We start from the raw sequence: 13604 nt of genomic DNA on the forward strand, positions 1-13604 counted from the left end.
ACTGATATCAGTGTCTATAGACTTAAGATATCACCAGGAGTTTTTACAAGAAAATTGTAATTACACAATTAATGTGTTTTTTTCTTTTTCTAGTAAGGTCAAATAGAACTCATATATCATATCCATAAAATAGATGAACTCTGTCTATGTGAACTGAATTGTGCTAAGGGCATATACTAGAAGAAAATTCCATAAACGTATTTCAAAGTCCTGAACCAGTTACATTAGCTGTCTGCTTTATTTTTCTGGAGGTTCGTAAAGATTCTATTACTTAGAATTATTTTATTTTCTGATTTCAGGGTAATTTTGGTGAGGTATATAAGGGAACGTTAAAGGATAAAACTCCTGTTGCTGTAAAAACGTGTAAAGAAGATCTTCCTCAGGAACTGAAAATAAAATTTCTTTCAGAAGCCAGGTGGGTTCTCTAAATGTAGTTGAAATATATACTTATACTGTGGGATTTTTTTTTTTTTTCATTTAAAGTTATTTTTTACTATAGAGGTTTACAAAATATGACCTTCACAAAAATTCAAAGGAACTACAGATAAACTTTTTCCTTTTTTTTCCCTCCCTCAGTACTTTCCACAACTGTTGCCCTGGTAACTAAGCACAGGCATTTTATTAATGTGTGTATGCAGCAAGCATCCGCACTTGCTGAAACCACCTATGCAAGCTATGCCTATAAACCAGATTTTTGGTATTGTAAGTGCCTCCATTTAGAACTTTTTCTGATACATGCCATGAGAGTTTGAATAAGAAGACTGGAAGATACTATTAATTTAAAAGTGATTATACCAGTATAATGTATGATGGTATACGCAGACTAAGGGTACATGACTGATACAGATTGTCGCATGTGACCGGGTAACAGTATAGACCTCATTTAGTAACGTCCTCTTTGTAAGAATTCACCCCAGTAGAGATATTTTACAGTTACAGCATATAACTGTATATTTATTTTTGAAATGGCAATCTAAGTATTCTGAATGTAGGCTGATTAGATGGCTACATGCACAGAGAGTTTCTAACACCTCAGGGTAGAGGGGCATGTTGTGATAATTTCATAATTGTTTAAATTAATTTGCTCTGTTGTGGCTATGAAGCCACTTCTACCCCTGAGCTAGTAAGATCAATATATATCTATTACTATATCCGTAGCATGTTTTTGAACCTCTCATAACTTGGCAGAGCAAAACTCTGAGATTTTTCATTTATAGAGCAGCCTACCACTGCTAGTGTTATACTGGGGAAAAAAAATACATATTATTTTTTCACTAAATTTGTTTGTACCAGGTAGGTTAGTACATCACTCTTGTTCCTAGGAAAAACAGAAAAGAGAGGGGGTGTTTTAAGTTATTAAATCATAGAATAATCACTTTAAAATTGTAAAGTCTCTCTAGAATTATTCCTAGCCCTTCGTTTCACATATAAATCATAACATGCTGTTTTAGGCTGCAAATGTTCTTATTAAAGTATCACGTAAGAAAATGCAAATGTTGTTATTTAATTCCCAAAATTAAAATTATTGTCTATATATTATTTTAAAACTTATTGTATCTATTAACCTCTTGGAGTAAAATTGAAATGAGTGTGCATTTGAGAAGTGCAGCATGAAAGATTAGAGATGTACTGTGCATCCTTTTTTGATGTACCTCTTTTTCTGGTCCACCACTGAAATGTTATTTAATTACAAGGGTTCTTGAGAACCTACAAACCTGTCAGGCTATTTTTCAGTTATGTAGACAAATGTGCCTTAAACAAATGGTAAATCTACAGTAAGAATAATTTAGTTCAATCTCGATCTTTTAGTAAGAAATAATGCCCTCAAACAGAAGGATGATGGATTTGTGACATCAATTTTTTTTTAATGATAACAGTAATGCCATGTTCCATTAAAATAACATTAAGGGTATAAGATATTTTCTTATTTAATTGGTTTGTACAATAAAGTTTATTAATATAGTAAACTTACTGTATGTTTTGCAGAATACTCAAACAGTATGATCATCCTAATATTGTAAAACTTATAGGAGTTTGCACACAACGACAACCTATTTATATTGTTATGGAACTTGTTCCAGGTAATTTTATTTTTCCTTTTTTCACAGCCTATGTTCATATGTAAATGAATTCTATAATGTAAAATACATTGTTTTTTCTGTCTTTATTTGCATTCTTATGACTGGCCTAAAAAGTCACTTGCCTTATAAATCTTTGGAGATTTGCTTCTAGCATTTGCTTGCTTAGGAGTAGAACGAGCTCCATAAATCTGTTGTGAGTTTTTCTGTAGCCACTCAAGGCAACAGAATTTGCTACCAGATATCTCATGCATATCTTCATTTTTCTTTTGACAAGATATAACATAGTACTTCCTTTAACAGTAAGGTTATACAGTGAATGTTACGATACTTGCATTTGAAGGAACTTCATGACTTGGTAAAGTTCAATTTAATAACTCAGATTTGGATGATATAAGAGATTTGTTAATATAAGAGGTTTTTCTTTGCAATGTAATTGTTCAGTTTATGGATTGGTCTTGATTTATTTTTGGGATGTTTTGTTCAAGTTATTCACCAACGACTGAAGAGAATCTCAAATTGTTGGGTTGAAAAGTTGGCTTTTGGGCAATTATACCTCTCTGTTGATTCGTTCTGCTGGAAAATGTGGTGGCCTCTAGTACTGCTTTATATGCAACACTGTGTTTTATGTATCACTGAATTTGTCTTCAAAAGTATATTGTAGGGTGTTTTAAGAACCATTTCCTTCATAAACACTTAGATTGTTTATAACTTGAGCTCTGGATTTAGTACAAGAACATGAATTCAGTCTTTGACCTATTGGATTTTTATACCTTTATTCAATTTATTGTATTTGAGATTATATTAGATCATTTTATTTGTACACATGATTAACATTATTCAAATGGAGGCAAATAACAGTGTTCTGGGTTTTAAGATGTACTTTGGTAATCAGCTTCTCCAGACATCTCTGCTGATAAATATAAATCCTCATCTTTTAACACCATCATCATTTTGTTTCAGGGTTTTCAAGAGTCTAGGACAAGTTGTTGAAACATACTAATACCATTAGAGAAGGAATTAGAGTCTCTGATTCCCATGCCTAGTTTGCAGTCCAAGTCTATGCAGAAATTCTTCTGTCTCCTGGCTTTGAAACTGCAAGAAAATTCTTAATTTCCATCCTGTTCTGCTGGTCTGTAAGCCCTCTGGCTAGCTTCCACACCTGCCTGCCCTCAGAAATGCTGCACTGTCTTCAAGTCATCACACTTTCCCATATTCTTTTGAGGGCTAAAACTTGGCTACCATACCATCAGAGTGACTGAATAATCTCGAAGAGATATGGATGCCAACTCTGAAGAAGTTGGCAGAAGAAAGACAAAAAAAAAAAAAAAAAAAAAAAAAAAAGAATAAATTAGTTTAGAAAAGATATTCTGATGTTAATTTTCTGTTTTCTAATGGCAAGTTTGGGGTAACAAAAAATAAGAATTATTGTCAGTGCTTTGACTTGATATGTAAAGCTTTGAAGGACAGAACGCTGGTAGGCTTGTTAAATTGTGCTTAACACCCACCTCTCTCGGTATCTACTTTGTCTGCATTTTGTCTTAAACATGCTTTAAGGTGTTTAAGCTGTTTTTCTGGCATTCTTTTTAATAATTAAAAGTGGCATGTTTTAGGTTAGAATTGTATTCTGTAAATGTCTGGCTGAGAAGTCTGGTAATTCATAAATGTCAGACGATTTTTCTCCCTGAGGAGAAACATTAGAAACAGCTCCATTAAGCAGGGAATCTCCTCTGTGTTAATTTTCTTGTATTCTGTTTAACGTTTCCCCTTTTTCTATATCCCAAATACATATGTGCTGTATTCTTACTGTGTCTTTTGAGACTACTGTGGTGTGGCTTGGTAGCTGCTCAGTAGCAGCTAATTCTGGTTTCATTCAGATTTCAATTAAGTATCTTAATTTATTCAAGTATTAAAAAATTATTTTGAAACTTATGTAAAAAGATGTTACTCTATTAAAAATGTAAACTGAATTAAAAACCATGCATCCCTTCTCAGAAAGAGCAGTCAGGCATTGGAAGGGGTTCCCCAGGGAGATGGTGGAGTCACCATCCCTGGGGTGTTCAAGGGAAGGTTGAACGTGGTGCTTAGGGACAGGGTTTAGTGGGTGACATTGGTAGTAGGGGGATGGTTGGACCAGGTGATCCTGGAGGGCTTTTCCAACATTAATGAGTCTATGATTCTGTGAAATTGATAGAGTCCAGCTATCTGATGAAAGACATATATTTTCTGAAGAGTCAGAGAACATAACAAATATTTTAGACAATTGTAAAACATGTATGTTAATAAAATACTCACCCTGACCATCACAAGATTCCTTAGTGCACTTTAAACAACCTATATTGAGCAACATGCATTTTAATATAGGTGAAAAATATTGGAATATTTTTAAGAGTTGTGCTTTCCAGTATTCTGGCACCAATCTAGAAGTAAAGAATCATAACAGTTTCCCTGAAAACAAAAGAGGATATTCTGTAAATGATTTCTTACTCCTTTAGACACACATACCACAGACGAAAATCTCAGTAGGTTGTGGTGGTTACCTACTGACAAGAAACCCCTGATCAGTATTCTGAAGAGCATTATTTGGGAGGTATGTGCTTCTAGCTTGTGTAGAAAAGTATTTATTTATTATATAACTTAAACTTATTATTGCTTTCTACTAGCTGTTCTTCTAATTGATAAAAAAACTTGGACTGTTGAAACTGAGTCACTGCGACCTTTATATTTTTTCATATAAGCGTTTTATATATTTGTACAGAGATCTGTAGAAAAATCTTACTTTACAGGCCTAAATTATGCTAGGTAGCTGCTGTGAAAAAGCAATTTAGCAAAGCAGATGGTTTTAAAATGTTGACTTGTGATTGTATGATGGATAATTTGTAATAACATTTAAAACACAATTGCAAATAATTAATTTATACTTTTCTACCTAAATGACATTGAAATATTAACTGAAAAAAAACCAAAGAGCTGTCCAAATCAATTTAAAAGCACAATGCTGAAGTTGCTATGTGGCTTTTAGACTATCATGTAATAAAAACTAACCTAAATTTTACAGTAATATATTTTTTTCTGTGATTTTTTTAGTGGATAACTGAGAAAATTCTTATTAGGACATGATGTTTGCATTACAACATCACATTAATGGAGATCTTCTCTTAGAGATTTCTCATTGTTTGGTGGTTTTGACTCTCTCTCTGTGACTTTTGAATTATCAGATTGAACATATTAAGACTTATAAAGAAAATTTGAGGAGAGCAATCCTCACACACTGGTATGTTGTGTTCCTAATGGAAGCTAGATTTTCATTTTTCTTTTGTTGTGTGCATACCTTTGCTCATGTTTTTTGATTTCCTATTGCTAGCTTCTGCTCCTCACATTCCATTAGGGCTCTTGCTTTAGGATGTGCTTGGTCAATGCACATGTGCATGCCGAGCAAGTCCTCTGCACTTACACGTTAAGGCAGATGTGCTGGCTTCTAGACACAAAGACTCAATTAATCCCAGGTCCCTTGGTGTGTGTTGTCTTCACCCAGAGAAGCACATGGTATGGGATCCAGAATTTTTGTAGGCGTCTCTGCATAGTAAGCCACACAAATCTAATTTCTTGACAGTTTGCTGATCATCTGCATAGCACATGCACAGTGAATGGGATACATGCAGCGTGGGACTGTTTTTTAACAGCAGGCAGATAAGGAGCCTTGATTTAAGACATCAAACTTTACCTAGAGACAATGCAGTGAGCAAAGTTTGACCCTACTGATTCTGACTCAATTGAGGTTACCCCCAAAAAAACACAAACACAGTATTTTGAAAGCAAGTTTCTTCTTCTAAGTCTCCACTGTCCAAGGACAGATTTCAAATGCTGTGTTAGAACATAGCTAATGAGACCTCTATGTCTAAAAGTCATGTATTATTTTACAATACAGTGAAATAAATCTTACGGTAATTGTAATATCAGGCAATGAATTTTAAATTCTGCATTGAAGGAATGGAAATGAAGTAGATTGGCTCCAGAAAAAGGAGAGCACAACTCTCGAGTTGCTGCATACCACCGGAGTTTTCATACCTTTAAAAAATTGTGGTTAGAGTGACTACTGGACTCTTAGAACCTAGTAATATAAGAAACTGAAAGTCATATAGATTGCTAAAAGATATTTTCTTTGCAATGTTCTTTTTTTTTTTTTTTTTCTTTTTTTTTCTTACAACTGGATAATGAAATGCCAGATAAGTAAGCTTAATAGGGTTTTATGCCAAGCTGGATTTTTTCTGATATTTTCTGAGCTAAAAATACAAATACTAAAGTATTAAATAATTTAATACAGTAATTTTGTAGTAATCTTCTGTGATTTATTTTAAGTGCTTTGTTTATCCTAAGAAAAAAAAAAGGTGAAGTAAAATGAGAGTTGCTAATGAATTACAGGAGAAGAAATCCCATATATCCAAACACTTGATGTTAATATTGAGCCTCAAGTTTGTACTTTCATATGTATTTGACTGAAGACTTCATCTAAATGAAAAGTAATGCTGTAAAGGTGGAATGCTGGTCTTATAATTGTTCAGGGAGAGTTGCTCCATATTTGAGACTCCACAAATACACTCGGTAGCCTTCATTGCAAGAATTTCCTAATGTAGATAAGGCTTCATCAGAAATGGTTTCCAATATGAGGAGCACTGGAATTTTATGTAAAAATGTGGTTTATGCTACTATATAAAAAGCACATAAATTCTCTGAGATGCCACATCAATCTATAAAATTGAACATTTTAGTCCTATTTCACAGGTTAATTTATTCTTTTTTGTTTTCTCTGCATCTGTTTTCACAGTGGTTTTGGTTTTATTGTTTTTTTGTTGTGTTCTTTATCCTGCATTGTTGACCTTAAGACTACCGAAAGAGTAGTAATAATGAGGAGCTGCTTTGATATTCAGAAGAGGAAAAGAACAATTTGCCAGAGTCAGTGAAAGGCCACATAGGGCATAAGGAGTTTTTATAACAGCTCATTTTTAGCAAATTTACATGATGATCAGAGAGACTGCTTGGAGTACTGCTGGTATTATCTGTAAACTGGCTGGAATCCAGACATACAACCTGAGACAAAGAAATCTAGAATTTTGCTGGGGTGTGAAAATGATTACCATGAAAACGATAAAGGAAATGATGAATGAAAATAATGAAGGGATTGAAAAATATGCTTCCTCTTCTTTCCTCCTTTCCAAGTGAACCCAGCATCTTTTCATGGGAAAATACGTGAAAAGAAGAAACTAGAATACCTTTCCCTTTTACCTTTCTTTAGTATTATTATCCTGGTCCCAACTTTCCTCTTGCTCATCATAGGTCTTACGGTATTTTTGCATTGATAATAAGGGATTTCAATTCACCAGAACACTCAGCGTCACTTAACTCTGTTTTTGTTTGCTCTTGATATATCATGCAATCAAAATTGAATTGCAGGACTCCCTTTAAACTGTGAGCGTTTTTTCTCTTCCTATGTTTAGGGAAAAACCAAATCAAAATCAAATGTAATCTGTAAGATGCAAAAAACAATACCAGGACACAGAATTCTTTCTTCTCTTGCTTTATGTTCATTTCAGTTGGCTTGTATTCTAGTTTGCCCTAAGAGAAGAATTTATTTTAGAGGTAGGAACTTTGCATGTTTGTGAATTGTGTGTTATACAGTGAGGGATTTGGAGATAGCTGTATAATCTTGTGGTACAGTTACCACTTCATGCAAATATTTCAAGAGTTTATCTCACAGAACCTTCAAAGGTTCAGCAAAGAGGGTCTGTGCAGGCTGTTAAGATAAGCACCATCATCACACCTGCACCATCTCTGTCTGGAAGGATATACTCAATTGACAGCAGATGCAAACATCTTTGTAAGTTCCAGCTGTTGATTCAAGGTGGTAGAAGGAAACTTGCAGTCACATTTTTCCTTTTAGCTGTTGTTCTGTTTAATCACCCGCTTATAGCTTGCATTCTGTTTCAAGCTTCTATATAAATATTTTTATAATTGACAAAGTTAAAATTACATCCCCAGATATATTTTAAAGCTTTTATTTATTTATTTATTTATTTTTTTCCTCCCCCCCAAAGTCAGGCATTCAAAAAAAGACAATTTAAGAATCTGGCTTGTCTGTTGAGTGTTAATTTAGCTTCTCATTGCATACATATTATGATACAGACTTTAATTACTATTTAATTTCCTCTGTGCAGCAGATCCTAACCTCACAGAGTTCTGAACAATTTTGCAGGAGTTGTTTCTATTCTCCAAATCTGTCCTATAGCCGTAGGCCTCGTTTAATCTATTGTATCAGTGATCTGCTTTTAGTGTGTTGTGGGATTACTCTGCTTCCCCTCCTCCAGAGGGCATTTCTGGATGTTTTTCACTCTAGTACTAAGTGCATTGGAAACATTTCTCTGGGACACTAGCTTGCTTTCCTGATGCATCCAAAGAATTACTATCTGATAGCAGATACATGGTTCAGAAAAACTAACCCCACAACTTGATTGTATACAGAGCTTGTGTTCCTTGTTTTATTTAGGCTCATGCTTACTTGAATTGGAGTAGATCCACTTAACACTTGCAGCTAGAAAAAAGTTGAGATATAAAATCATTCAGTAGTCTGACAGTATGAGAAGCTTGTCTGAATTAGGCATTAACTTCAGGTTTCAACTGTGTTTGTTCAGCTTATATCTAGACATACATAACTAGCTCTCAAGGTGAAGTTCAGCAAGGTCATAACATCCATCTTTGCAACTGGGTAAGGTAACCTGTTCAGATCTGGACTGAATCATTTGGGATGCAAATTACGCATGCCATTGATGCAGAAACAATTCTGAGGTGACAGGTTTTATTAGCTCAGGTGCAGCGCTGCATGATTTCAGTGATGCTGGCTCCCAGGCACGTTCAGAAAGAGCAGAGCCATTTCTGTAATGCCTGTAACAGGATCTGATAAGCCATTACTAGCCCAAGCTTTGGGGTTACCTGTTCATGCTGTCCTGTCTGCAGTTGGCTGTGGTCCATCTTGGTTTACTCTCCTGAAATTAAGGTGACTGCATTACTATTTTCTGTATGTAACAGCACTTTTACTTCCAGGGGGCCTGTTAGGTCAGAGGCATTTGCAAATAAAACCCAGTGTTCTGCCTGGCCTAGCAGGCCTTTATTGGAAATGAGGGCTATATGGCATAAAGTGGACAAATGCCTACAAATTCAGTCTAGCTGGTGCTGAGGTGAAGCTGATACAACCTAGTAAACTAACACGACTTCTGAGGAATTTCTCATATTTTCTGTGTGTAGTGGTATTTTAGGGTATAGCACCAAATCACAGCCAACTCCAGGCATTCCTGTTGCTAGCTGCACTGAAGCTAACAGGCCAGTTTGGAACCAAAGCCTCAGTACTGAAACTGAGGTATATGTAATTTATTTGTTGATGTGGTGAATAATATTCCAATGACCTCAGCTGTTCTGCTAGCTGGACTGTCTAAATAAACTATCATCTTGAATGAATGAGGCCTGACTGTATCTAAGAGTAACCGGAGTACATGTACACTATAGCTTTCCTGAGGCTAAAGGTTAGCCCAGCTCTCTCTGATGTGCAGCTGATTACATTCATAGGACTGGAATGCTGATTGAGGCTGAAAATACTGCTAACTTCCATGTTATGTGACTCAGATGCTGTGTTTTCTGCTTTGTATATTTTTTGTCCATTTTGTGTTTCTGGAAGCAGTGAGATCTGTATGGAGTTCATTCTATCTTTTTTTTTTTTCCAATTGCTTCTGTGTAGGGACCTCTTAAATGTTTACTGTCTGGCTCATGGCTATATTGTGCATCCTCAGTAGCAGCCTCTTGCCAGCAAATTTCAGATCTGTGTCCTATCTTGCAGTCACATCCCGAATCTTTACTCTGCAGTGTGTCAAAAATCAATACAACAGAAAAAATAGTTGGTTGAATTCTAGAGAAATCCGAATTGCAGATAAGGTGCGGATTTTTAACGGTGATAGTGACTGGCTTTTTTTCCCCCATTCAAGTCCTGTTTTTTTTCACTGGAAAAAACACTTCAGTCAAATAAGCTAGTTGGCTGAGTACCTAGCTGTTGTTAAGCTCATCTTTTGTCTACCCTGCAGATATTCTTCATGCAAATCTGACCTCTATCTCTTTTTCTTATTTCCCCCTCTCTCTTACTTTATCCTTTCCTCTTGCAATCAATTAAGCCTCTGGCTTGTTTTTATTTGTCTCCACTCCTCTGCAACCTGCCTTGCTTCTGCCTCTGCCACCTTCACTTTTGTTGGGCATGTCACTGTGAACCAGAACACAAACACACACACACACACACACACATGCCCTCCTTTTCTCTGTGTCTGTCCAGCTTCACACTGTCCATCCAGCTCTCTTGCAACACACACATGTACACATGCAGACCCCATCTCTTCTTCTCCATTCTCCTTTTCTTAGCCTTGTACATTCGTATGTGGCTCTGCCTTCCTTCTACTTTCTGCATGGTTTCCAGCTGTATAGATACCAAGAGTACAGGGAGAACAATCAAACGTCTTTGCTGGGCAATTAAGTGGTGGTCATTAAAAATTCCTTTCAGCTCAGAGCTCATCTGTCTGATTAAATAAGACCAAAGTCCCACTATACAGTCATCTTTTATTGCAACATTTGAAACTAGAGTTTGATTTTTATCTTTTCAAGTATTTTAGGCTTTGATGATTCTCTATTTTACTTCAAGGCTGTACAAAAATAAATGAAAATTTCATCCATTTAACAAGTAGACAAGAGAAATAGACAATCTGTTTGAAATCTCAAGTCAACTAAACATAAAAATTCAGTGTTTTGATAGTTGCAAGAAATTCTCTCTGCATCTTGTCTTTTCAGTTTTGTTACTATTTCTTCACACTATTACTTTTTGTTTTACCTAGAAGGACTTTTAACTAAGAATGTTTATTATTTTAATGTATCTTCATTTAGAAAAAAAATGCCCCCTGTTTTTCTTTAAAAAAAAAAAGAAAAAAGTTCTTCATGTATGTTCCATTTCTTGTGGTTTCTCACTGCTTTCTAATTTGGAATCCCTTTCAACGATATTGCTTATTGTTTTGTAAGCATAGTCCAGTTACTGAGTGGAAGAGTTCCTGGGGGAAGATGGCTTTCCTTTTGGTTAGTTTCTGAAGCATGTTGCATCTACCTCCACTTGTAGTCCTGTATCCCTGTTGCCACAACACCGAACCGCAGTGTCCGGGTAGTCTGAGTAGGATTATTTCATGCAGCACAGGGGACAGGGAGTGCTGGCTATTAATACCTTGCTGTGATTTCTGGCTTCCTCTGAGGTGGTGATTTAGGGGATAAGGAGACCTTTCAGAATACGTGGTTACTGTGACAGGGTCATCGGCTGCACACTCTAGTTATTTGATCCACCATAAATCAAAGGCAAGGTTTCTGGTCATTGTTAGTATTTTCCTCATTTTGAGAATATTACAGCAATAGTCCATCATCCTGTTAAATGGAAATCATGTGTCACAACCTTTTTTGCCATCTTCATTTTATCTGAGTGTGGATTTTGTACTAATGAATCATCTGCACTATGGTCTCATCAGATCTTCTGCAGTGCGGTTCTGGTGGAGGCAACATCTTCATGTTTACCTCTGTATTGCTTCTTACAGTGTCCTTAGCTGTCAATGCATGCCATTCTTTTAACTCTTGATTTCTTCTTGCATTTTTGCTTTCACATATATGCATTTCCATTCATACTTCATTACTACCAATGTTAACGTTACTATTATAAAACTAGTACATGATTGCAGCAACTTTTATTTGGCTTACTTAACAGGAAAAATTAAGTTTTAACTGGATTTTGCAATGGTACTCTTCAGGCAGTTAAAAAAAAACACTCAGGTTTATTTGAAATTTCTGTTAATTAGTTACATTAAAAAATAAAAAGGAGGTGTGGGTGAAAAAATTACAGACAAATGATCAATTAGTTGAAAAGTGAAAGTACACCATTTTAAGGAAAGAGCGTACTTCATGCCTGAACATATTCTTAATAGTTTGTCAAATTGCTGCTTAATTCCTTCAAAAACTGTTCTAGAATTGCCACAGATACGTTTAATATTTAAAATTCATAGTTTTAAATAACAGTGTTTAAGTGTGTTTTGTTGATGATGCACATGGACAATAAAGAAAGTGTGCATGTGTTGACTTTAGGTAGCCAGAAGACTGATGGTATGAATCCTCAAATTTATAAATGCAGGTGCACATAAAACATTTCAATAGTAAAATTATAGCTTATAAAACGGTTATGAATATTGAGTCATGGAGCTCCTCTGTGTTCAGTGATATGGCCAGAAGTACACTGTCTGTATGATTACCTCATGTTCATCTGCAAAATATAAGCGGACTGTTTAAACAAACTGCTACTAAACAAGACTATTTAACAAAGGAAACTCTCCCGCTCTGTTAAACCTTACATGTAAATAAGAACATACAGAATTTAATAGTATTCATAATAGTTTCTTCTATGTTACTATATGCAAGAGTATTGCCTAAATTATTGTTTGTAACATTAGATCTATGTAATACTGTATCTAAGTATAATATATGTTCCTTATAACTAGATTTTGATATAAATGAGTAAAGTGGAAGATTTCCCAACATAATTTCAAAACTTTATTTTAATGATGTTCAGTATCAATATGGGCTATGAGAAGAATGCTGAGTGCCTAGAAGCAAGTAAGTAGGTACCCTTTGGGGCACCAACTAAGGAAAATACTGAATTATGTACTCACAGTAAATCATAAATGCCACTGAACTCAGAGATTGCCACAGCTAAATATCTTATAAACAGATTTAACATATTTCATTGCTATTTCTTGGGTTTTGGTTTCTTCTCATTGATCACAGATAAGTGTTTTTTTCCTCTTTCAGAACTGCAACTTACTTTTGCATGCCCTCTTAACTGAACTGTTATATTGCCATAAAATACCACGTAAACTACAGCATAAAGTTTTTGCTATAAGGTATGGCCAACTGCAGGAGATGTTGATATGTGGCATTTTCACTCTCTTAAAATTTCTGCATATAATGAGAAATGTTTCACATTCACACATGAAGGGCTGTTTCCGAGGAATCCAATTACCTAGCAGGCTGCCCTAGTATCATCATAATGCTTCCTGCTTATGTACTACATATTGTCATTTACTTAATAAAATAATTCTGTCATATTAGGCAGACACTCCAGTCCTGTTATTTATTCCCCTATAAACCCCAAACTGATAGTTGATTTCTGCTTGGTGGTAATGCTGTAATGGTCTAATTATATCAGTAGCACTTAGAGTAGTTGGAGCAGACCTCATTTCATGGTCGTGTTGTATGCCATTAACTGGAATAACAGGTAACTGTGTAGAATACAATGGAAATTATGCATGTAGGAGAAAGCATTGCTTACCATTATGTAGCCATCTAGTTTTGTTTCAGTTGTTTGATAGTCTAATTGGTCTGTTAATTTCATTTTTGTCAACAGTTATTATATTGGAG

General features: G+C 35.2%; 1 protein-coding gene across 3 annotated transcripts in view; it reads left to right on the forward strand.

The window, feature by feature from the left end:
• Positions 1–13604, forward strand: part of FER (FER tyrosine kinase) — a 184529-nt gene that overhangs the window by 121469 nt on the left and 49456 nt on the right. For all 3 annotated transcript variants that reach the window (XM_032205776.1, XM_032205778.1, XM_032205777.1), the window contains 2 exons: positions 300–415; positions 1987–2081. In XM_032205776.1, coding sequence (XP_032061667.1) covers positions 300–415; positions 1987–2081 — 211 coding nt within the window. The remainder of the gene's footprint in view (positions 1–299; positions 416–1986; positions 2082–13604) is intronic.

The sequence above is a fragment of the Aythya fuligula genome, chromosome Z (assembly GCF_009819795.1).
Source record: "Aythya fuligula isolate bAytFul2 chromosome Z, bAytFul2.pri, whole genome shotgun sequence".
Taxonomy (NCBI): Eukaryota; Metazoa; Chordata; class Aves; order Anseriformes; family Anatidae; genus Aythya; species Aythya fuligula.